Here is a 24,271-nt window from a genome sequence, read left to right as displayed (position 1 = left end):
CGATAGTTGGTGTTCCGTTGACGTATTTAATTGTTATATCGGTTTCGCCCTTGGATATACGTTCGTTTAGCTCAGTTTTTAAAAGTGTGTAGAATTTATGTTGGGTGGGTGTTTGGTCAGAGAATATTACGGCTCTTAAGCACTGACAATGCTGTTTCTGGCCCCTCAAAGCAGACTTTAATTTTACGATTCTTTCCTGGGTTATACCTACCAATACGGAAAATATTTCTCGGTTTTGGCATGTCTGTGGCTATTTGCTCCAGTATTTTGAGTACTTCAGCCTCATCCAGTAAATTCCTCTCTATCGTGATGTTGGAGTAACTTTCAGCAACTCCCATAATAATTATATTATTTTCTCTCTTCTTGCGTTCTTGTACTTCGCGAATCAACTTTTCGTTTGTGTATATGTCATTATTCTTGGTCATGGGGATCAGTTTCACTTTTATTTCCTGCATATTAGTTTCTAGTGATTCTATTTTTTTCTTATCAGTATTTAATTTTGTTTCTAATTGGGATAACTGAGATTTTACATTGTTGTGTTCTAATGAGATTCTGGAAGTTAACGATTTTATATCATGTATTTCAGCGCTGATTTTAGCTATGTTGTTATCAAATGTTTTTTTTATTTCGGTATCAGAAAGCTTTACATTACTAATTTCTGTTTTTATTGATCCAATAGAGTTATTCATTTGTACCATCATTTGCGAGTTAGTCGCAGCATATGATCCCAGCAGTGTAGTAATGCGGGTTAATTCACTGCGTATGAGTTTAATTTCTTCCGAGCACTCACATTCTCGATCAGCTGGTTGTTTCCGTTTAGAGCGAAATGTTATTTGCGATCCAGGAATATCCACGTGAAATTTTGATAGATCAGGTGGTGATCCACCACCTGGTTGTAGGAGGCGATCGTGTTACGCTCATTATTTGTTAAATAATTTCAACCAGCAATCGCAATAAGTTTTACAATACTATATATATATAAATCAATTCACTAAATCCGGTCACACATGTCATGATAAAATACGTCAATAAATACAAAAATATGTCTTAACGGATCTCGTGTTCTGGAAAATAAATGATCATTAAAAAGTAGTTTAAATGCTCGAAGCATTTCAAGTGTAAATTGATGTATTTATAGTGAAATTGTAAGAAGAATTTGCTTGAGGAAAATGTTAAAGAATATTTTGTTTAGTCTATTTAGCTACTAGTTCGCATGGAATTTCTAAAATATTCAAGAGATAAAATAAATTCTATAATTATAATAAAGCTTGTCAGATTAGGGAAAAAATATACATCTAATATTGTTTGTAATTCTCTTCATACAGATTTACAATCATATTTTATGTGCTCTCTATTTTAAAAGCCTTTATTTGGAAAATTCTACCTCTTACAGTAACAGCCTGTTAATGTCCCACTGCTGGGCTAAGGCCTCCTCTCCCTTTTGAGGAGAAGGTTTGGAGCTTATTCCACCACGCTGCTCCAATGCGGGTTGGTGGAATACACATGTGGCAGAATTTCAGTGAAATTAGACACATGCAGGTTTCCTCACGATGTTTTCCTTCACCGTCAAGCACGAGATGAATTATAATCACAAATTAAGCACATGAAAATTCAGTGGTGCTTGCCCGGGTTTGAACCCACGATCATCGGTTAAGATTCACGCGTTCTTACCACTAGGCCATCTCGGCTTTTACCTACCTCTTACTAGATCACAAATTCACTTTCTTTTGCACGACAGAAAAAAATGTCATTATTTTTGACAAATTTACCAAGGCAGCATGAAAATAACAAATTTATCATTTGATGAAATGATACATACAATAAATATTTGATAATTTCACTTTAAATGACGATTATGTAAAGAAATTGCAGTTCTGATGACATTTATCAAACAGTTCAAGCAACAAATGATTATTATGTATCTGAACGGTGGAATCATAAACTACTTGATTCTAATTCGTAGTTCAAAGTCCGTTTCGTGTATATGTAAGATAATTATTGTGACAATTCATGTTAATAAAATTTGTTTTGAAAACTATTGCTTATGTTTTAGGACAACAATCAAAATTTTGATAGTTATTTACAAAAAAAAAACTTCAAAATACATGAATTATTTATAGTATTTTTATCTTATTGTTAATATATTGGCTAAATTGGGTAACATATATAATATCGTTATTTTTAAGAATTAAAAAAAAATTAGTTCTACGACAGTGGTAAACTAGTTCATTAGACAGGCAATGGATAAGTGAGGCTTTTGTTTACGTTCTTCGCAAAATTGAGAAGGCTTTAAGCAATTTGGCAAGGGATGGTGTGATTGCTCGAATTCGTACTTCAGACAATCTGAAGTAGATAATAATTGAAGTTCAAAATACCTACTATAATAATGTTAATGCAGAAATAAAACTTGACACATTTGCAGTAATTAATGAATCATATGACAAGTTAATAATCTAAGATGTAACCAGAAGTAATCAATCAAGTATTCAAAGAGCATAAGTTTATTATAAGGAAAATTCCAGTACACGATAACTGGCTGCCATTCGATTGCTCCCTGAAGCTATTTTCATTGACCTGAATTAGCATTGGCTAGAAAACTAACAATTACGTAACAAAGAGTCGTCTGAGTTGTTTACTTTTCCGTGATCGCTTTCGTATGTATAATATAAAGCAGGAAAAAAAATCTCATTACCATATTTTTGTGCAGGTTGAATGACCTCGTCTATGTAGATGAATAAGGAGCAAAGAATTAAATTTGAGGCTGAGAAATTATAATTTAAACTAAATTAGTGAACGTGCTGTAGGGTTTAGCTCAAAATAATTTCTTCTATTCCGTTGATGGTATTATAAACTAAAAATCGTCACACTAGTGTCAACAACAATTACTTACTGTATAAAGTTTCAACTAACTTATAGCTAAGAAACGAATACGACGCAAATAATGACACATTCATGTTTATATCGAAAACTATAAACCAGACATAATATGGTGAATTATAATTAGAAAGGGTTAAGCAACTTTTTTAGCCGTACACTCGCCTGACGCCGATCCTCCTTTGTAATGATTTTGCTGGTGGTTTCGATCCCAGCCACCATATAATCGGTTTAATTCCTTACGTGAGTGGATGATGGGTTCACTTAACAAATACTCCCTGTTGGTTCTTACGACACACAATTATCCAAAACTACTTTAAGATTATACTGATAAAATATTATATATTAAAAAACAAAAATTATGTGCTTCTTTTATGTACATAACTTTTACAGACATCTTATAAACGAAAAGTAAATTTTAATTCCCAGTATATTGATATATAAAAAATCTTTCTATATATCAATGGCTTTATTTATATAGCAATGATCCAGCAGTAGTATATTTTTACTTCAGTTTTACAGAATTTGACAATTAAATGTTATGTTTACTAGTATAGACATTTAGAACATTTCTTTTAACGTGCTGGAACATGTTATTTTCAGACAAGTTTGTAACATGTTTATGTTGACAAAACGGTTTCAGCGGATTACGAACAGTGGATGGCAGTCGTATTATAGGACATTAACCTATCATATTTATAAATTAAACAAATGAAAAATAGTATTCTTTATATATAAAAATGCACATAAGAAATATTTCTTATTCATATGTTCCTTCTTCGTAGATATTTATTCATAGGATGCTATTAACTGACACATGTGCATGTGTCAGTTAATATGAACAGGCATATGTACATAACATTCCTTTTTTTCATAACATTTCCTAACATTTCATAACATTTCCTTGGTTGACGACGTGAAGTCTATACTTTTCAGAAAGCCAGTGTCTCTTTCATCTATGCATAGATGACTTGTCATTAGATATAAATATTATTATTGAATTTAAAGGGGATATCATCTGAGCAACTGTTTAAACGTGCGAAATTTTAACCGGTAGTTGGTACCCGCAAGACAGGCCTGCCTAGTGCAGGGCCACTGGATGTTTTGTGGTATTGTTAATCCTTTTTGTTAGTAAATTTATTTTTTATTTTTTTAAATGGCCGGAACATAGCAATACAGTGGATGTTTTGCGGTAAAATAACAGATGAATGACTGGTACCTGCCCAGTCCCTGAACAGAGCCTTACGTATTATGTTTTAACGAGTCAAACGTGTAACTTATATTTTTACGGATATATAATTAAAACATGACAAGTATTTAAAATATAGTTACTCATTTTAAAAACATCTTATACTTTGTAGAACATTTTATTCCGTTAGAATAATGAAAAAAACTTTGATAGTAACAAAGTTTGGTGCGAAGTATTTTAAAAGCAAATAACAAAAAAAAAATTAACACGTTAATAATAAATCTATAGCGTTAAGTAAATATGAGTCTGTGTGTTTTCTCAGTATCCAACTCATATCCTCACTAGTAAAGTGAATAAATAAGACAGGATGAAACCTAAATACAACTTAATTACGGTATTTGTAAATCCCCGCACATTATTAAATAAATTGATGATGCATTTAACTATAACGATTTCCGCTATAATATAATTAAACTTAAAATATAATTATCTTTATGCATAACATAAACTAAGCATTTTTATACATACCAGTGTTTGCTCCGCGGGCAAACACTGATATTCGCTACCGTGTTAGGGGGGAGGTGTTAGGAATAAAAAGTATCCTATATCCTTCCTCGGAAACTACATCAAAATCGGTTTAGTCGTGAAAGCATAACAGACAGACAGTTACTTTCGCGTTTATAATATTAGTATAGATTATTAATACGTAAATTATGTTTATAAAGTATTTAACGTAACTCAATTTAAGTTTAATTGCATTTTCACAATTTTTGACAAGCCAATATCCAAAATAATAATTAATGATCGAAATATATCCGCTTATTTTAAAATTGTTGATTAAAAATAGATTTAGATTTAATGTAATTACCTGATTGAGATTATAAATATAATCAAAAGTCATCATTGGTAGATTGTAAAAGGCACCACCACTTTTTGGACTTACGTGGATTGACCATGAGTGATAAGTCTGTATACACCATTTATTACATTTTATGAACTAAGCTATTCCGTCAAAACTTAAGGAAAAATAAAATCAAAATGATTCTGGTGAAATTCTGCATCTGAGAATATAAGTATAATATTCGATGTATATTCAATTTTTATTAAAATTATTTATTTACTCATATATGAGAATGTTGAAGTCGAGATGGCCTAGTGGTTAGAACGCGTGAATCTTAACCGATGATCGTGGGTTCAAACCTGGCAAGCACCACTGAATTTTCATGTGCTTAATTTGTGTTTATAATTCATCTCGTGCATGACAGTGAAGGAAAACATCGTGAGGAAACCTGCATGTGTCTAATTTCATTGAAATTCTGTCACATGTGTATTCTACCAACCCGCATTGGTGCAACGTGGTAGAATAAGCTCCAAAGCTTCTCCTCAAAAGGGAGAGGAGGCCTTAGCCCAGCAGTGGGACATTAACAGGCTGTTACTGAGAATGTTTGCTTTAACGGGCTGCAATGGTGAAGTGAGGAAAAAAAATTTTTTTCTTTGCGTAGATGAAGAATTCTATCAGGTTTTGGTATGTTTTATTTATGTAGGTATATTTGCTAACGATTATGACTAAGTTTATGGGTTTAGAAAACATTGAATTCATATTTACATAATCAGTAAAAAAGTAAAAACAGTCAAAATATTCAAGTAAAGAAATGTCAGCAATGGTCTGTAAATATATTTCATGTTTATCTTATCTTTAAAATTCCAAACAATCATTTATCGAGTTAGTTGTCAATTCCTTAGTTGCATCAATGTTAACTACTGAATTTTAATTATATTATTATAAAATTGTTTTAATCATGAATATAAGTAACAGGAAAACGTTATCAGAAGCTGCCAGTTTTCTTGGAATAAATTATCTTAAGAAATGGTTATTAGTCGATGTTTATAAAGTTACATTAACACGAAAAACCTATACAAAAAATAATTATTATGAAAAAAATACAGGAAAATTCATGTCACGATCATGATCATCATTATCATATCATCATGACCATTATATAAAAATTACATGAAAAAATTAATTGTGCAATTAGTTTGTTTATTTTTTAGAGTGCTTTGAATAATTGAAAATTATGCTTATTGAATAACAGGAAATTTTGAGAGAATTCTAATGGTAAACTTTTCAATTCTATGATTAATTTTTTTGTAGATAATAATAATTGTGGCTGATATTTTTCTATTTATATATGATAGAATACTAATACATGTTTCATTTTTATTTATGGATATTCACTACTTAATAATGATGAAACAAAATCTTATGTCATATTTGGTTATCATGTCAATATTTCAATTACGAAATAAAATTAACGACAAAGATATCACAACTTTCTAAAATTTAAATTTGATTAATCCAAAATTGATAATTTTATATGTAGTCTTTCTTATAAAATGTCCTTCTGACCTGTTTCCTCTAGGCGCACCATCGTAATTGGAAATAAGCTAACTGTGTAGGAGATATTATAGCGCACATGTGTGTGCAACAATATAGGTGAACCATCTATTTCCCCATTCTCAAAGTTTGATGAGAGAGATATTTAAAAGAGAACAGGCAGAGATTTTGTGCCATCGGAGTTCAGCACTGCCAACATCATTTCAAACCAGAACTGAATAAGTATGTTGATAATTAATTGAGCACAAAGCTGATGTAATAATTACAAAAGTAACAATGTCAGAGGTATTTACAACTTATTGAATAATACACAATACCTATATTCAAGGATACTTACGATATTACAAAAAAAAATTAATCAACTTAAGACTAAACTATACTACTTTTTTTGATACAGTTACATTATGAGAATAACTTGTGGCATTACTATAAATTAGTCTTTTAAAAAAGTTATTAGTTGTTTTTGTTACTCTGACAAACTTTTATCTTAATTGGTTACGTATGCGCATTCATCTCTAACAAACAGTTTGAACGCCGTATACATGTATTATAATGTTATAGATTGATAATATAAAGAATAATTAAAAAGCCAGGAATAAATATATTTAAAACTAACATGAATAACTTAAGTGAATTATATTGAATATTAAAGAGAAAGTTAAAACAGGGAAAGGCTGGTCCGTACGAGGAAAATCTGAATCTAAGGTTAGGTGCTAAGTATAATCCTTAATATGTTGTAGGATAGAAGAAACACCAAGAGGGAACATTTAAAAAACTATGATACATACCTTCTTTTCTGATTTGCGGGCTTTGAAGCCATTTCGGATTTTATCATAGTGACACTATTATGAAACTTCACGATACGAGCACAATCTTAGAACACTGCCAAGGAGAGTATCATATCGCTTTTAACGATTTTCTTATTAGATTTATTTATGATTAAATCACAATATTGTTTCACAGATCACAATTTAGGTCATTTTATAATGCACTACACAAACAATTATACTTTGTTGTCGTGAACTTGCACAGTAGAAGTAGCAAAAACTTACGAATTACGATCAAGCAAATTATATTGTGTTACCAGTAGCAATAATACCAACAGTGACCGATATAATCAGTGATTACTAATGTAAAATTAACCTTTAATAGTATATAAATGATAATCATATTAATTTTAATATAATGGAATAAAATGATCTTAGAATTTAATATTTAAAAAAAAATTGTAGCGGCAACATTTCCAAAAGTACATCAACCTGTTTAATTTCTGACGTATACATCCTTTTTTGTATTATTAGCCAATCACAACATAGGATTTCAAACAAAGAAAATTTAAGAAGTTAAGTGCCATCTATTGACGATATTATACTTTGTAATATTTCCAATAGAGGGCAATACAAACTACAAAGCATGTTCTGCTGTATCACTAGATGTCTCTGGTTTTGGAATAATAGTGTGCATCTCCTATTTCAATTTTACAAATTTGTTAATATAGAGAATGGGAAGAGGATCACTAGATGTCTCTTACGACATCTATATACAAACAGACAAAGGCCAACCGATTTTCGGTTTTTGTTCGGTAGCTGTTGACGTGATTTACTGCTATTAAAATGTTCAAGTATAAAGAGATGACCCAGAGGTTAGCAAGCGAGATTCTCAACCGATGATTACTGGCTCAAACCCAGATAAGCATCAGTGAATTTTGATGTGCTAGTTTGTGTGTATTATTTAGAAGTGTGAGAAAACCTGCATGGGTCTAAGTTTATTCAAATCTGCCACATGAGTATCAACCCCAACCAGCATTGGAACAGCGTGGTGGAATAGTGAAGTCCAAGTCAAAATATACTTTATTCAAGCATACAAACAGTTTTGAATCGTCATTTTTCAATTTTAATTTAAAATAACAACGGATCGGAATGTGGATTCTACCGAGAAGAACCTCCAACCTTTCTCCTCAAATGGAGAGAACTTAGCCCAGCAGTGAGACATTTACAGGTTCTTAGTATCCTTTTTTCGTGTTATCAATTAAAAATAAATTATAAAGGAAATATCCAAATTCATATTATGTGTTTTCTTTAAATATTCAAAAATGGTTATGGTCAAATTTCTACTACTGAGCGAACACTAGTTCTTATAATTATAGATATTCGTGGTTACGTCCTTTGAGCGTTCAACTTACCTTAATGGATTACCTAAACTCATAAATTCATCGTCATCATCATTTGCTTGCCCTTATACTAATTTTTCGGATCGCCACAGTATTTTATACCTAATAGAACTGCTTGAATACATAGGTATGTGGTAATCTACTCATGGTCGGTTCATTAATTACATGCACTCAAAAATCCCCCAAACAACCGTTAGCTCTTGCAATACACGCCGTCGATCTTGGTTTGAACGGGGACTAGATAGCTTATTATCTAAGTTCTCCCTCTATAAAAATAAAAAAATATATAAATTATTTATCATTAAAATGTTATAAGCAAAAAAATCAATATAGTAAATGATTAACTCTCCAGAATAATTAATACCTAGTTAAGGTATAAATGCTGAAATTCAAATGTTTATACTATCATTAAGTAATCAAAACATGATATTCAGCTTCTTATAATTATATTTTAAAGACTGTTTTAATAATACCTAAGCTTATTAATAAAGTAAGTAAACAATTGAATGATTATACTAAAAAAAGTTACATAATTTAACTCTATCCTATTTAATTAAGGAACTATCTATTTCTAAACTTCTTTGACTTCCAATGAAATTGTTATTAATGAGTTAGGTTATTGATGTAGATAAATTATTTAGTAATGATATAGACGCGGTACGATGAGATGCATGCCAGTGTCATTAATTACTTATTTAAGAGCTCGTCACGATCAGATGAATTATCTTGCTTTGTGATAAAGGTGCTTAATTTGGTTTGAATTTTTAACTTAATATAATTTATGAGGCATCTTCAAATCAAGTGTGCTACATTAATAAATATTAATAAGCTTCTTTTACCTTAATATATAATATAAATTAGCATACGTAGTTACCAAGATTATTGATTTCTACCTTTATCTTTTGTGCTTTCTTGTGATCTTAAAGTTTTCCTTTTTAAAATTTTTAAGGACCGAGGTCTAGTGAGTTTAAATAAAAAGACATTACTTACAAATACCACTAATGCTATGATTTTAATGATTACCCTTAATGAAGGCGTATCATAATAAAGTCTTTCAAAATATGATACCTAAATATTTAGGTTCAAGTAAATTAAACCTGACAGGGGAAGACACCGGTCACAGACGGTTATGTGATAATTTGCATTTACAAAAACCCTTACGATACTGTCTTATTAAAGAGCTTAATTATCATCTTGACTTTTCATGTTCCAAAACAATTTAATTATAAATGAACAATTTCGGCCAGCAGCTTAGTCCATTACAGGCCATTATTTTTATTTATTACTTAACTTGTTACAAAACATAAGACCGTGAAAATAAAGTAATTTAATACGACTCAACATAAAAAAGTTACTGATTTGTGATACACTAAATAATAATCGACATGTTTTGTTACTTTGTGAGCGTTTACCCGAGAATTGCCGAGAAATAAAATACGTCAGTTGTCGTAATACTGTCCTACCTATAGAATATATAATACAAAAATGACGTCGATCAATAAAAGCACCGTCGTTGCGTGAAAGAAGATACAAACAAACACATTTTCATTTATAATATAAGCGATTATATTATTTACTTGGCGGTAGGGCTTTGTGCAAGCCCGTCTGGGTAAGTACTACCTACACATCATATATTCTGCCACAACAGCATTACTTAGTATTTTTGTGTTTTGTAGTAGTCTTGGTTTGAAGGGTGAGTGAGTCAGCGTGACTACAGGCACAAAGGACATAACATCTTAGTTTTTTTTTTAATCTTTATTTAAGAGGGGTTTGGTCACCGAGTGATCATTCCACCCCTATAGGAATAACTAAACATAATAAATCAGTTTACAAAATCAACCTATAAATAACAAAAATTAAATAATTCTATGTCTTAATCCTACTTGTACTACTCTATATAACATTCTAGCCTGATCCGAGACAGGATAGGCTAGTATGCTGTTAAAAGCTCCTATATCTAATAAATTAATATTAAATCTTATTAATAAAATATTTCTTTCTGCTTCATTTCGGACACATTCAGCTAGTATATGGTATACATCCTCATTCTTATGGCATTCTGCACAAGCAGAATAACATCTTAGTTGATAATGTCTTTGTCAATAATTGACCTGTTAATTAATCACATTGACTATCTAGGGGGTAGTTAATATTTCTTACAGTGCCGATGGGCGGTGATGACCATTAATCATCAGATGAACCAAATGCCAGTTCGCCATGCTAATTAACATAAAAATATATATTTTTTACCATTAAATTGAAGTTAAATATTTAAGCCAAGTAAGTACCTGAAGATATAAATAAACGCCAAACGAGCAGCTCGGCGCCGCGGCGCCTTTTGCTAATTCCTCAATTTATGATGATTGTTCTTACGCTAATCGCTGGCTGGTAACTTTCAATTTAAATAACCATTCACTATCTTAAAATTTAGCGCAAAATGATAAGCCAAGCAATGCGTTATAAGACCGTAATTGCCAGTTCATTTGTCATTTAAGCTTAATATTTAAAAGCCGATTTTATCTTCTCTTTTCGTTTGCTAACTAGCTTTGATATAATATTTTTTAATGGTATGGTTTGTATACGGTCTAAAACTATTTCGTCAGATTTAGAACTTTTTTATATATTTGTTTTATAATTTAAAAATAATGTTATTTTTAATTAGTTTGAACATGACATAACTACTTGTAAGATTTTATCATGTACAAATTATATTTGATAATTGAAAAGTAAGTATAACAAATTACAAATTCAGTACTATCTACTGCATTCCACTAAAATCGTGAGCAACCGTAATACGTCTAGCGGAAATAATAAATCTCTCGATAGATATCTTTAAAATATGTGGCAGTAGACTTGTCAAACAGGCAATTAGGTCGATGTTAAACTGCCGTAAACTTTAAGTAGAAGGTAATTTAATTATGGTTACACAGTCAGTTGAATATGCTGGCAACACTAAAAAAAACAATTAACTGGTGATGTTATCACGATCCACGAATTGAATGAATTCCTCGCTTTAAAAGCATTGAACGAGTATATCCATCTGAACATCAAAGTATCAAAATTTTCCCGAATGGTTATAATGAGAACTGGCCAAGTGTACTGGGAACGCAAATTACTTGAATGTTCAGGATTTAGTTTTGCAGATTAAATTATGATAAGTTACTTGGGTAGACTTTTTGTAGCTTTGACAGAAACAGAAAATACTGTAATATTAGCTCGACAGCATATTCAACGAATAAACTACACTTCTTTTAATTTATAGCTGCAAGTCAGACAGGAAAATGGGCCACATGATGGTAAGTGGCGTACGTACAGTGGAAGTACACCGTATGCAGACCATGTGATCTGATGATGATGCTCTATTCATTGCGTCTGATTACACTAGTTTACTCACCGTTTAAAATTTGTAAACGATTACAAGACATGATAAAAAAAAAACGCGCGGAGTTTCTTTCGCAGGTGGCCCTCAGGTCAGGGTATCTCTTTTCCGAACCGGTGGTATTTTCTAATTTTACAATCAATAAGTAAGTGTATTGCTTCTATGTTGAATAAAAGATTTTTATTTGATTTGAAATCGGAACACATAAATATAAAGTGTTGCTGTTTGGCGGTAGATTTCTATGTAAGTTAAAATGGCGAATCGAAGTTAGCTTAGCTTGTGTCTAAGATTAATCTATTATTTCTTTAACCTTTTCATTATTTTAAAAGATTAACATTTCATACTCTGGAAAGATTCCAATGATGTAGTACGACCACATTCTATTCGTTGAACTATTAAGATTTTTGTATAAATGTGATAAAATATTCCGATAACTCGCTGTGAGTGAAATAAACATAGTGTTAAAAGCATTCGTAAATATATAAATTAAATACCAAAGAAATATGTCAGTTGATTTTCTCATTTAATACTACACATGGACTTTAAACAGCAAGATCTATTCCAAGCTAGCACTACTGGCTCTTCGCATGCATTATTTGTGTTTACTCGTAATTGAAGAAACTTTCATGCGTTTAATGAAATATTCCCACGTAACACACTAAGCCATAGGGCAGCATCATAGTGGATTCTCCAAAATTGTCCTTAACATGAAATGAGGGTCTTTTGCAGTAGGTGGTGGTTTAACTGGTGGTAGCTTACTGGTAGTACGTACTGGTGGTAGGCTTTCTGCAAGCTCGTCTGGGTAGGTACCACCCAGTCATCAGATATTCTTCCACAAAACAGCAGTACTTGGTATTATTGTGTTCCGGTTTGAAGGGTAAGTGAGCCAGTGTTATTACAAGCACAAGAGACATATCATCTTAGTTCCCAAGATTGGTGGTGCATTGGCCATGTAAGCGACAAACAAAAAGCGGTAAACATTTCTCACAATGCCTATGCCTATCGGCGTTGGTGACACCTTAACATGTGGTGGCTCATATGCTCGTCCGCCTACTGAAATGTATTTGATTCAATTTAAGGTTTTAATTTCTTACTCTTTGTTTTAAATGTAGGTGTAGCTGAGGTTAATTAATTGATAAGCGTCTTGAAGGAGGCTGATTAATCTATATTACTTTAACAGTAAATCACGTAACCAATCTATAGCGAGAGCTGCCTAATTTTCAGTGTGCATTTACCCTAAAACTCTACTCAGACAGAGATAAATAAACGTACTGTGAGGCAAAACCATTAACATTAATTGTCGCGCGGAAGTTTTGCACACGAGTGCCTACAGTCTTGTTACAATTCACGGCTTTGTATAAATGCTAGATTTTAGTCTTTGTTCTAAAGTCGAACTTAGTTTTATATTTTAAAGCACGTATATAACTTATAATTACAGAATTTTACTATTCATATAATATACTCAGTTGTCAGAGGAATTTTATATTAAATAAATAACTTTTTAGAGTTATTTATCTTTTCAGGACGCATCTTAATCACGCTTTACAGAAAAATTTTAATTTAATGACAAATTTACTTGTCGCATGTTTGAATATGCAGTAGATGGTGGTAGTCACTTTCCATCAGGTCAAGCCTGCTTTTTTTTAACGCTGGAAAAACGCATTACGCGTTTTCCCCATGGGATGGGGCTCGCTGGTGTCCAATGTGTGCTGGGCACCAAGTGCGCCCCGAACATCGGAATACCCACAAAAAACCAGCGATACCCTTTCTGTCTTAACGAAGAGCGCCACGGGATCGCTTGCGTATGCTACCGTGAGTTAAGCCTGCCTGTTTAGCCTCTCTTACATAAAAAAGTCCTATAATCCAGTATTTCATATTTATTTAATTTGTAAAATACATAACTAGTTCATGATAGTCTTCTACCAAATTATATTTTACGATCTTCTGGTAAAGTAAAATAAAAAGTAACCAGTTTATATCCCATTGCCAACGTAAGGCCTTCTCTTTGTGTGAGGAGACGATTTAGAGCTCATTCCATAACGCTGATCCAAATATGGCAGATTATTTATTATCCGATACATGCAACCTGCATCCTCGCGATGTCTTCCTTCAACATTGAATACGAGTTGTATTATAAACTTAATTTGTATTAATTACATAAAAATCTGCTAGCCTAATTATGTATAAAAAGACGCTATGGGCATATACAATTAGAAACTACGAATAAAAATACATTGGCAATATTAATATGCCAATCTCTTGTCATATATCTTGCTACTAAAATAAAGAAAAAAATGAGTGTCGACATAAAAGTAAAAGTATATTAGACAGAAACAATAACATTACTTTTTATCATCGATCATTGATAGTACGTTGAAAAATGATGCAGTGATAAATCGAGTTCCCATTATAAGAATCATAAATCATAAGAAATTATTTTATAAAATCGTTTACGTCCTATGAACAATGTTACATTTTTCCATTACTAAATACAGGACATTTATTGATTGAAACATCTTAAAATATTTATTTAAACAAAATTATAATTATTACTTGAAGTTCTGTTTTTACATCATACCCCTTTTTCCTAATTTATTGTTAATTCATTCTTAAACGGAAGATGTAAACGTTTTTATAAAACTATAAATTGATTTAAATAAGTCTTGTTACGCATAATTAAATGCTTCATTAAGCTATGCTATTGCCTTCAGGCAATGCTACTCTCGAGGCGGATTTGACGGATACTCCTCTTGCGGTAGGTAGTTTGTAAGCCGTGGGTATACCGTCACCAAATTTTATTATTTCTGCATTAAAGTATATTAAAAAACTATTTTATGTTAACTTTTCTTCATTAGTAGAAATAAATCTAAAATGTTTGTAAAAATTAAAAATATTGACTTAATTTTTCTCATAGCCTGCAGGGCCCCATAGCAGCGGAGGACTACAAGTCTGTTACAGGTATGTTTATTGTTATAGTAAGTTTATAGAAAATCTGAGATTGGCCTAATAAGAAGTTATACAAATTTAACATAATAATAAATCTTAAGCTACTTAAACTATATTTACAATTCCGTTTAAATTCTCCTTAGTTACTTTTCGGTATCTATGACAGCGTTAAGATACTCAACCGCTCTCATTAATCTCCCGTCCAAGGAATGGCTGTCTAGGGTCAAGCTTCGAAGAGCAATGGACCAAATAAATTATAGTATTCGCTTTATCTACGGATCTGAACTTCAAAAAGCATCTGGGCGGGCTCGGGTCCCGAGAAATATTGGACTGTTTGAGAATTAATGTGCGATCAGCGGAAATATTACCAGTAAAACGAACAGCACTCTTGTAGTTTTTAGGAGTTCACTTATGTTACATAAAATCTATATCTGGTCGTGACATTTTTACTTATAAGTTTAACGCTCTGTCAAAATCAAGGCCGTTTTATTCACAGAAATCTGCTCAAATATTCATTTAATCCTTCTTTTTGTAGTCTTACACGAATATAAAGATATTTTAGTCTAAACAGGACCAACCCATAAAAACACCAACAGTGTTTTTTGCAGAGACGTATGATATTAAAAACAATAAGTAACAGGTACCGTGATTATGAAAAATGTTTTCTCTTTAAGGCATAGTCAATTTTATTAGTGTTCTGTAGGTTGGTACTTCTGCACAAAACCGTCCAGTTTATATTCTTCGTATAAAGTAGAATTTATTAGTTATCATACTAAGATAATTTTTATTTTAAAAACGGTATCACATAAATTGATTCAAACCTATTAATAATTGAGCGAGTACCATTAAAATCAACACCACCTTGACATTCACAGATAAACAAAAAATATATTGTTTTGGCTTCTTTTTAGATAAAAAAGTCATCCACATCACTGTTTTAAATTTATGTATAGACGAGATATACTACTTTACTACTTAATCTCAATCATAAGGGTGTGAGTTAAGATTAGCTCTTTTCATAATTCATTTTAATAATAACTTTAATTCTTGAAGAAGTATAAAAAGTAACGTCATCTATTATTATTATTAGTGGTTTTATAAAATAAATAGTACTTAGACACCTGTTTGATATATTTATAATATATTAAGCTAATATTTATAATGTTAATGGTTCGATTATTGTACGGGGATTGGATCCCACAATCCATCGTCAACTCGGTCTTATGTGACAAAGACGGATCTATTTGTAAGAACGAATAAATTAATAAATAAAATTAAATTGTGACTACCACCTTATGCATATTTCACACTAGAGATATGACGTTACTATTTTAAAAATCTAAGATTCCAATCTTTAAATGTAGCTTAAATTAACGTGTCAATAATAAAAGTGTGTATAAGTTCATAAGGTCACATTCAGTTCAACTTATCTTAAATACAATATTGAATGACATTTATATAAAAAGCTAAAGATACAAAACAGTAAACGTGTTTTGTGTAATTTATAACATTTTACTGAGTTATACGGTCGTTGAGAAAACGATAAATATTATTTATTTTTGTTTTAATAATTAGAATTTTTTAAAGCTAACGGGATAGTGCGGGTCGTACATTTTGGGCTGTATTTAACACAGATTAAAATATATATTTTTTTAATTTTAGATTCCACAATTTTAATGGTATGTAAATAAATGTACAGTGTTATCATGTAAGAATTTACTTCATACAACATTCTCACCCGTGGAATGTTGAAAAGCAACTTAATGTGATACGCTGTTTTGATGTTCGTTTATCCTTAATATTCTGCTTTACATTTACGGCGCCGTGAAACGCTAAGGTACATAGATTGTTTCGAGACTTCGCATTCGCGCTTCGCCGAATTCCCCGTTCGGTTTCGTCTTTTAACCCCGTGACAAAGAATGTAACAACGCTCCCTGCGTTGCGAGCGAAGAGGACAATATTTTTTGCGTAGAGACCGCGCTCTAACCGCGCAGACGCTTTTCGCGAGTACGCAGCCACGATTCATAAGCTAATGAAGAGTCGGCTTAGTAAGTTATAATTATAGCCAATTCCATATATCAGATTGTGACATTTGATTATTATAAATGCGACATGCATACTGATGCATACATGTTATCACGTCGATTAGTACATACCTCCTCTACTCCACATACGTGGGAAAATGCCCTATTTCGTTAGAAGACTATTACTTTATTTATATTTGTAGTTAATTGCTTTCTTCAATTAATTTTTACAGTGAACATTAATTATTTGATTAAGAGTTTCCCGTATGTGTACAGCGCCTAATATGCGTAAACGTTCATGACTAGCTTACAGTTATATTGCATTATCTAGAACTTTCATTTATATCTGTACCCGTCAATCACTTGCTATACTCGTTGTGATAAAACCTTGCGATATTGAACACTATGCGAGCAAAGAGATCGTCTAATGTGAAATGCTTTTAGAATTCTATTGACAGGTGATACTTCATAAAGAGTTATTTCTAAACTTCTCGCATGGTTTCATTTTGATTAAATCATATAATTAATTAAAAATAAATAATCGTCATGAATAATTTATTACTAATGAAAAGTTAATCGTATCTTAAAGATATACATCTTCCTACAATATGTATATGAATGCTTCATTCAACCTCGAGTCGGGACATATAAAGTTATTGGTTCTTTATATCGAGAAATTATAATAGCAAACAGGAGTCTGAAAGGTGACAGTGGTAACACTCCGAGCATCGAAAAGTACGTAAACCCATTAATCAATGGGTTTACGCAGAATTCTGCGTGTGAATTATTTTGGTTGTGATTAATTTTTTAATTTATCGGATTATAAGAGTAAGGAAATAGTAAGTTCGTTCGTGTTTGACCAGTTGACCACACACATGCACTATAATATGTCTGCCTGAATTCGGTTTTTCTTTCTATTGTTAAGTGGTCATCACCGCCTATAGGCAATAGCGCTGTGAGAAAAACAGTAGTTACACTTACTCATACACCCATCAAACTAGAACACAACATTTGTAAGTATTGCTGCTTGGCGATAGAATATAATATGATGAATGGGTGGTATCTACTAAGACGAGCTAGCACAAAGCTCTACCACCACCATAATCACATACCGTTTTCATAATAAACGCTTACTTTTTCATTGCTCGTCATGATATATTTTTTTGAAATACCTCTAATATCAAGTGATTTTATATTCAATATAAAATTCATGATAAACCAAAAGAAGGAGAATGAGAGAGGCTTCAAAATGATATTACTGAAGAGAGTAATTTGATGTAATGAGCGAACGTTACAGTCGGGTTAACGATACCCGAATGGTTCTGGAGAATTGAATGGATAAGTACGCCTTTCGACTTGACAATGCTCGGATGACAGATGAAAAAGGTGAAATTCGAAGCATCTGTGTACATTTACTTAATTACGGGGCGTGGTATATACTTCATTCGCAGCGACTTGATACAATGGACTTCAGACTATATTTGAAAATAACACAAATTTTTGATTAACACACATAATAGAAACTGATTATATGTACATCTAATGTTTATATTCTGTTTTTTATGTGTCAACTGTTACATGTATGTATGGACCGTTATTTAAATATACTTAACACCAAGCATACGAATGTATGTATGAGGATATGATTTGTAACTGGGTTCGTCTTCGTCTTATGGCTTTACTAAGTTTCCCAATACGATGATGTCCTCCTGACCAATTTCGGCAACGTCGGCTATTCTCAAGGGAGGCTAGCCAACTGCGTAAGACATATTATAGTACGCAAGTGTGTGCGCAAACACAGAAGCACTCTTTATTAGATCTCATTCACAATCTGTTGAGACGGCAATCTGACGCGACCGGAAAGAGTTCAGGCGCAAGACCTGACTAGACCAGGAACAGCTTACGCGCTTTCCGAGGCACGGGAATGCACTTAATTTCAACTTCCTAACATGGGGCTGCTACTGAGAATTTTCGACAGGAAAACCCAATAACTTTTTATTTTCCTGACCTAGGGTTTACCCAGGATCTCGGGATCTGTGGCCTTATATTTAATCACTAGACCATTGAAGCAGTTTCTCAATATATTATCATAGTAAACAGTACATATAAACAGCAATATAAAGACAAGAAATAAAAATGAATTAGTTTTTTCTGTTATTTTCGCAAATATACTCCAACAAGTATGGTTTTTTTGGTAACGTATAGTTTCTGAACTAAACTACAACACGGTAATGTCATTTAAATGTAATCGTACGTGATGTAATATTAAAACATAATAAACAGTAGTTTTAGTAGTTTGACAAAATAAACGCACGAGACGAATTGGCCGGTCCATGTGTTTGCGTTTACACTTAAATATACCTGTACAATTTGTTAGTTTCCCTTGAGTATGGTCGCCGTGACCTTAAATTACACGAAAAGACATTAATTTTTATTTTAAAAATTATTTAATATGAACTCTCTAGTTTTGGTCACAAAAAAATTATGTAACATGTCAAATCAAATATAGCATCGGATAATCAGACGTAAGACAAAATATATGTGAGTATGGGCGCAGCGAAAAACTAAATAAAAATGAAGGTAATTACAGATATTTTACAATTGGAATGCTTAAATTAATATCTTAAGTATAACTTAAACATATAGTTTTGAATTTCATTACATAACCACTTCGATTTTCAATTTTAAGGTTAAATAACTAAAATGCTGCAGGCGGTCTGCATAATAGTTAATTAATATAAAATAATCAACGATTTTCATCGATATTGTTAATTAAGAAAGCATTTAATGAATGCTTCAAAAACATGTTTTTAATTACTGCCGCTTGTTGAGGATAATTTAAGCATAATATTCTTTCAGTGAGAAATGGTTTTCTGTTTTTGTTAATGTAATAGTAGAGAGGGAAAAATGTGTCTTTAGCCACCGTTAAAATGTATTTAGTTTCATTGTAACGAAATAAATAACTACGCATTATAAAACAAAGTGGTCCCGTCTGTGTGTCTTTCTGTCTGAACACGATAAACTCACAATACTATCGCGCGGATTTTCATACTGTTTTCACCAATGGATAAATTCACTAAGAAGGTTTATGTGTATGGCTGAAATAAAATGACGATGATTGTTGAAGATGTCCGGAAAAAAAAATGGCATGATTTTTTTATGACATGACTAAACGTTATATATAAACCCTTCTTCTAACAGTATAACAACGACTGGCGGTTAGTATTAATTAAAACTCAATGCTTGGCAAACTGCTTGGCTTCTGCACTTTTTTCTACTTTCCATTGCTTGAGCGAAAGGTTTATTGAGCTTATTCCGCCACGCTGTACCAATTTGGGTTCGTAGATACACATGTGGATAATTGTTATCTGACACATACAGATTATCTTACGATAAATTTCTCCACAAGCAATATTAATTATTACCCCAAATTAAGCACATAAAAGCTTAGTGATGCTTGTCTGGGTTTGAACCAATAGTCCTCGGTTAAGATTCACATGTTCTGTTCACTGACTCATCTTGGTTTAACGAATGTTATATTATAAACAAACTGTAAAATACACTGTTTTATATCAAAGCTATTCCCTTTTTTATTTACAGTATAGTTTCCGTTGATAATGTTTAGTAGTTAATCTTAATAGGTTGAGACGTTTTGACCTTTACTTGAACATGTTGAATTGTATCGGACTATCTCAAGAAAATTGCTTAATTTAGATGGGACAGTCGTGAAGTCTCGTAACAGAAAGCTTAATAAAGTAGTTAAAATTGCTGTCTTCATTCGTTGCGTATATTTTCGTTGCTAAATTTTGACGTCTTTTCAATATAAATAATATTAATTGATTTCTTAAATTCTTAGAGACATTTCATAGTGTTTCATTTAAAGAATCACAATATATTATATTGTTCTTCGACGCGTAAACTTAAATTATAAAAAGCTAAGCATTGTATATATGTAAAATGGTTCAGTAGATCGACTTTAATTCTTAAAATGACTATTGACGCCAAATTGCAACGGGCGGCCCATATTCTACTCGCCAGTCCGTTTATAAATGGATTGGTGAATAGAACCGACTCTAAAACATTTGCGGTTAGTAAAATGACTATATCCCGATTTTTTTACTGCTCGCCTGATACTTTAGCGTAGAGCAGCCGCTATACATATGATATTAGGTTTGTAAAATAAAGTTTTGACTCGTGATTATTAGCTTCATTGTAGATTTCAATTAAAGAAATAAAAATGTCGCCGGTTGCATTTCATTACACGAAAAATAATAACGAAATCATGAGAAATCGGGGAACACATACTATTTCACTTTGATTTTTAATTTCTTCTACTAAGGAATTTCTTTGTGGGAACAAACACATGTTTATTACGTGTTCTTATAGGGATAATGCCCTCGTTTTATAATAGAAGCCCAGAAAATGTCTAAACGGCCTCTGTTGCTAAATGTACAAAATATTTGTGTGCAAGGTAAAAATTAATTAGACTAGTAAATTTAAAGATAATATTTTGAGAAGAGAACTATTTTACGTTGAAAATAATAATAATATAATAAATATCCTGGCACATTATTCACACATGGTCGTCTGGTCCCCAACTAAGCAGAGCCTGTACTATGGAAACCAGACTACTGATATACTACATAAACTACTTTTTCTTTTGTAAATACATACTTATACAGATAATCACACAAAGCCTCGGGACAAATAGACATGCTCATGCACACAAATGTCTGTCCTGGGAATAGAACCCACAACCTTCGGCGTGAAAGGCAAGTACCTACCAACCACACAAACCGGTCCGTCAAAATTGTAAGCGATTATGTATTTTGTCAAAAAAATCCTCTGAATTTATTTCGTAGGTTTTTCTAAAGCGTGATTCCTTTTTATATTATTATTAATACTCTCATCTCATCATTAAATTTTACATACACCTTGAAAAGGACAAGGTGCTCTGAAAGTGATGGAAATTAGTAACATTATAAAATAGCCTGTAAATGCCCTAAAGCTGACCTACCTTTGATACTCTGGATTTGAAGACACCAACATTGTACCAGTCAATGGTAAACAGGTTTCTTATGGGCAAGCGTGCTACATCCTAGACCGTGTCGATGTTTAACATCAGGCAAGTCAACGGTCAAACTCTGGCCTATTAAGTGTAAAAAAAAACTTTTTTTATGGAGTACATATGTTCCAATATCGATTGGTAAATAAATATGTGGTCGAATTACAACCGCCACAGTTTACTTACGATGTTGTCTTCACTGCCATCAACGAGTTAAATTATAAAACAAATATTATATTAATAGAATTATTTTAAACACTATAAATTCTATTCTATTTTATAACACTTAAAGAACATGAAAAAATCAAAATAAACCCTTTATATTTGTATTGAAATAATTTGTAGATAGCAGCTAAGAGTGAGTTACATGAATAAAGTGTAGTTATTTTTGTTGTTCGTCTTGATTTTCTGACAGTGACCCTCTGGCAATGTCTGATTTAAATTACGCTGTTAAACGTCGATGCCGTAATCAATAGGCGGCCTCTTTGTTAATAAGGTTGTCAATACCATACAAGGAATTGAATAACGCCCTAGAGGCATTAGCGTGACGTAGTCCTAATAACGTAACGAATAACGTAAAAAATAACGACGACTATAGTATAATTTATTTTTTGTTTAATTGTGTAAATATTCTAAGTTACGTATAATAAAAATTTAGAAGGTATTTATATACATTTCGCCCAGAGATGAACGGCTAGCGACATTAAAAACGCACAATCAATCGAAGTTAAAATTTTTATCTAAATAAAAAATAATCGATTTGAGTCCATAAATTCAACGCTATTGATCTAGAGCATGAACTTAAATCAGCTTTGAATTAAAGTAACAAAAGTGCATTTAATCACCGGTGCAATAAATGCACCGTTAACTTTGACCGAAGACGATACCGGTTTTTTCATTTAATTATCGATTACGAAGACAGTACCAATCGTAAAACAGATCATTCGACTAAGAAACTTGGATCTTCACTTATTTTGCTCGTAATAGTTTATTTCGTAAGATCTTATACTTACCTGCTTCACGTTATGTTTACGTGATCTAGATGTGTATGGCATCAAACAGCGTTAATAGTAAACATTGTGATGTAATTACACGAAGGGAATGAATTTTGTTGAGAATATCGATAAAGCAGCATGACTGTTCATCTAAAGGTCGTTCTTCAGATAGTATTCACAAAAGTTACTGGACTTAATAATTCTTCCCCTTCTACTATTGCACAACTATCATTAGATATTCATTATATCATTAGATATGATATATTATCATAAGATATTAGATATAGATCGCATGGGCACGAAGAGTTTCCCTTCCTCAGTGCTCATGTTCTCCATCAAGGTGTAGAATATCCTTCCTCTAAAAAATATTCCTTAAAAATAGTCAAAAAAAATTAAAAGATTTTTTAACACATTTAATGTATAATAATTATATACATTTGCTTTATATAATTTTGTGTTTTTTAAAGTTGAATTCCTAGTTTTTTTTAATCTATTTACATATTGTGATGTATGTCATTAGTGTTGCTATGGATAAGACTCTTTGTTATTCATGTTATTCGGGTTATCATGGAAATCTGTCTCTCTTGAATAAACTAGCTAGCAAATGGACGTGTTTCTATTATTTTCCACAAACATCTTACATACCTTTATACATCATTGTTCATCATCTTTTATTAAACACTATAGAAGAAATTTCTTATAGAGATATACTTTTCTTTGTAACACAATACTTTCAATATGTTAATTGACTATAAGAACATTAATAATTCAATAATGTATATATATAACTTATAAAATACTCACAACTACAAAACATCGTGAGGAAATCTGCATGTGTATAATTTCACTGAAATTCTGCCACATGTGTATTCCAACCTTATAAGCATCAAACCTCCTCCTCAAAAAGGGAGAGGAAGCCTTTAGCCCAGCAGTGGTACATTCACAGGCTGTTACGGATTACGGTATTGTTATAATACACGAAAACACATATGTATAGTGTTAATAAATGACTACGTTGGCCTATTTAGAATATAATTTATGTAAACATCTGTTCAGCCTCTGTTGAATTTCCAAAGGCATGCTTGTTTGAACAGTCAATAAATTAATATTTCATGTTTATAACTATTCATATAATCTTGGCAAAATGTTTTATCGTATTCTGTAGTTCCGTAGTTGCGTATACATATAACATGATTTTAATATTCATTACGGTACGTTCCGAAACTTCTGAATG

The 24,271-nt window shown here is 31.8% G+C and overlaps 2 protein-coding genes across 3 annotated transcripts in view; one reads left to right on the top strand and one right to left on the bottom strand.

The window, feature by feature from the left end:
• The window catches only part of LOC126775940 (hypoxia-inducible factor 1-alpha-like), a 91,454-nt gene extending 83,937 nt beyond the window's left edge, over positions 1-7,517 (bottom strand). For both annotated transcript variants that reach the window (XM_050498142.1, XM_050498143.1), the window contains exon 1: positions 7,247-7,517. In XM_050498142.1, coding sequence (XP_050354099.1) covers positions 7,247-7,293 — 47 coding nt within the window. In that variant the 5' untranslated portion in view covers positions 7,294-7,517. The remainder of the gene's footprint in view (positions 1-7,246) is intronic.
• LOC126775947 (hemicentin-1-like) overlaps positions 1-24,271 on the top strand; it is a 229,835-nt gene that overhangs the window by 50,166 nt on the left and 155,398 nt on the right. The gene's annotated exons all lie outside the window — the stretch shown is intronic.

The sequence above is a fragment of the Nymphalis io genome, chromosome 19, assembly GCF_905147045.1.
Source record: "Nymphalis io chromosome 19, ilAglIoxx1.1, whole genome shotgun sequence".
In the NCBI taxonomy this organism is placed as follows: domain Eukaryota; kingdom Metazoa; phylum Arthropoda; class Insecta; order Lepidoptera; family Nymphalidae; genus Nymphalis; species Nymphalis io.
The sequence above is the reverse complement of the archived record's forward strand: the minus strand, read 5'-3'. Positions and strand labels throughout refer to the sequence as shown.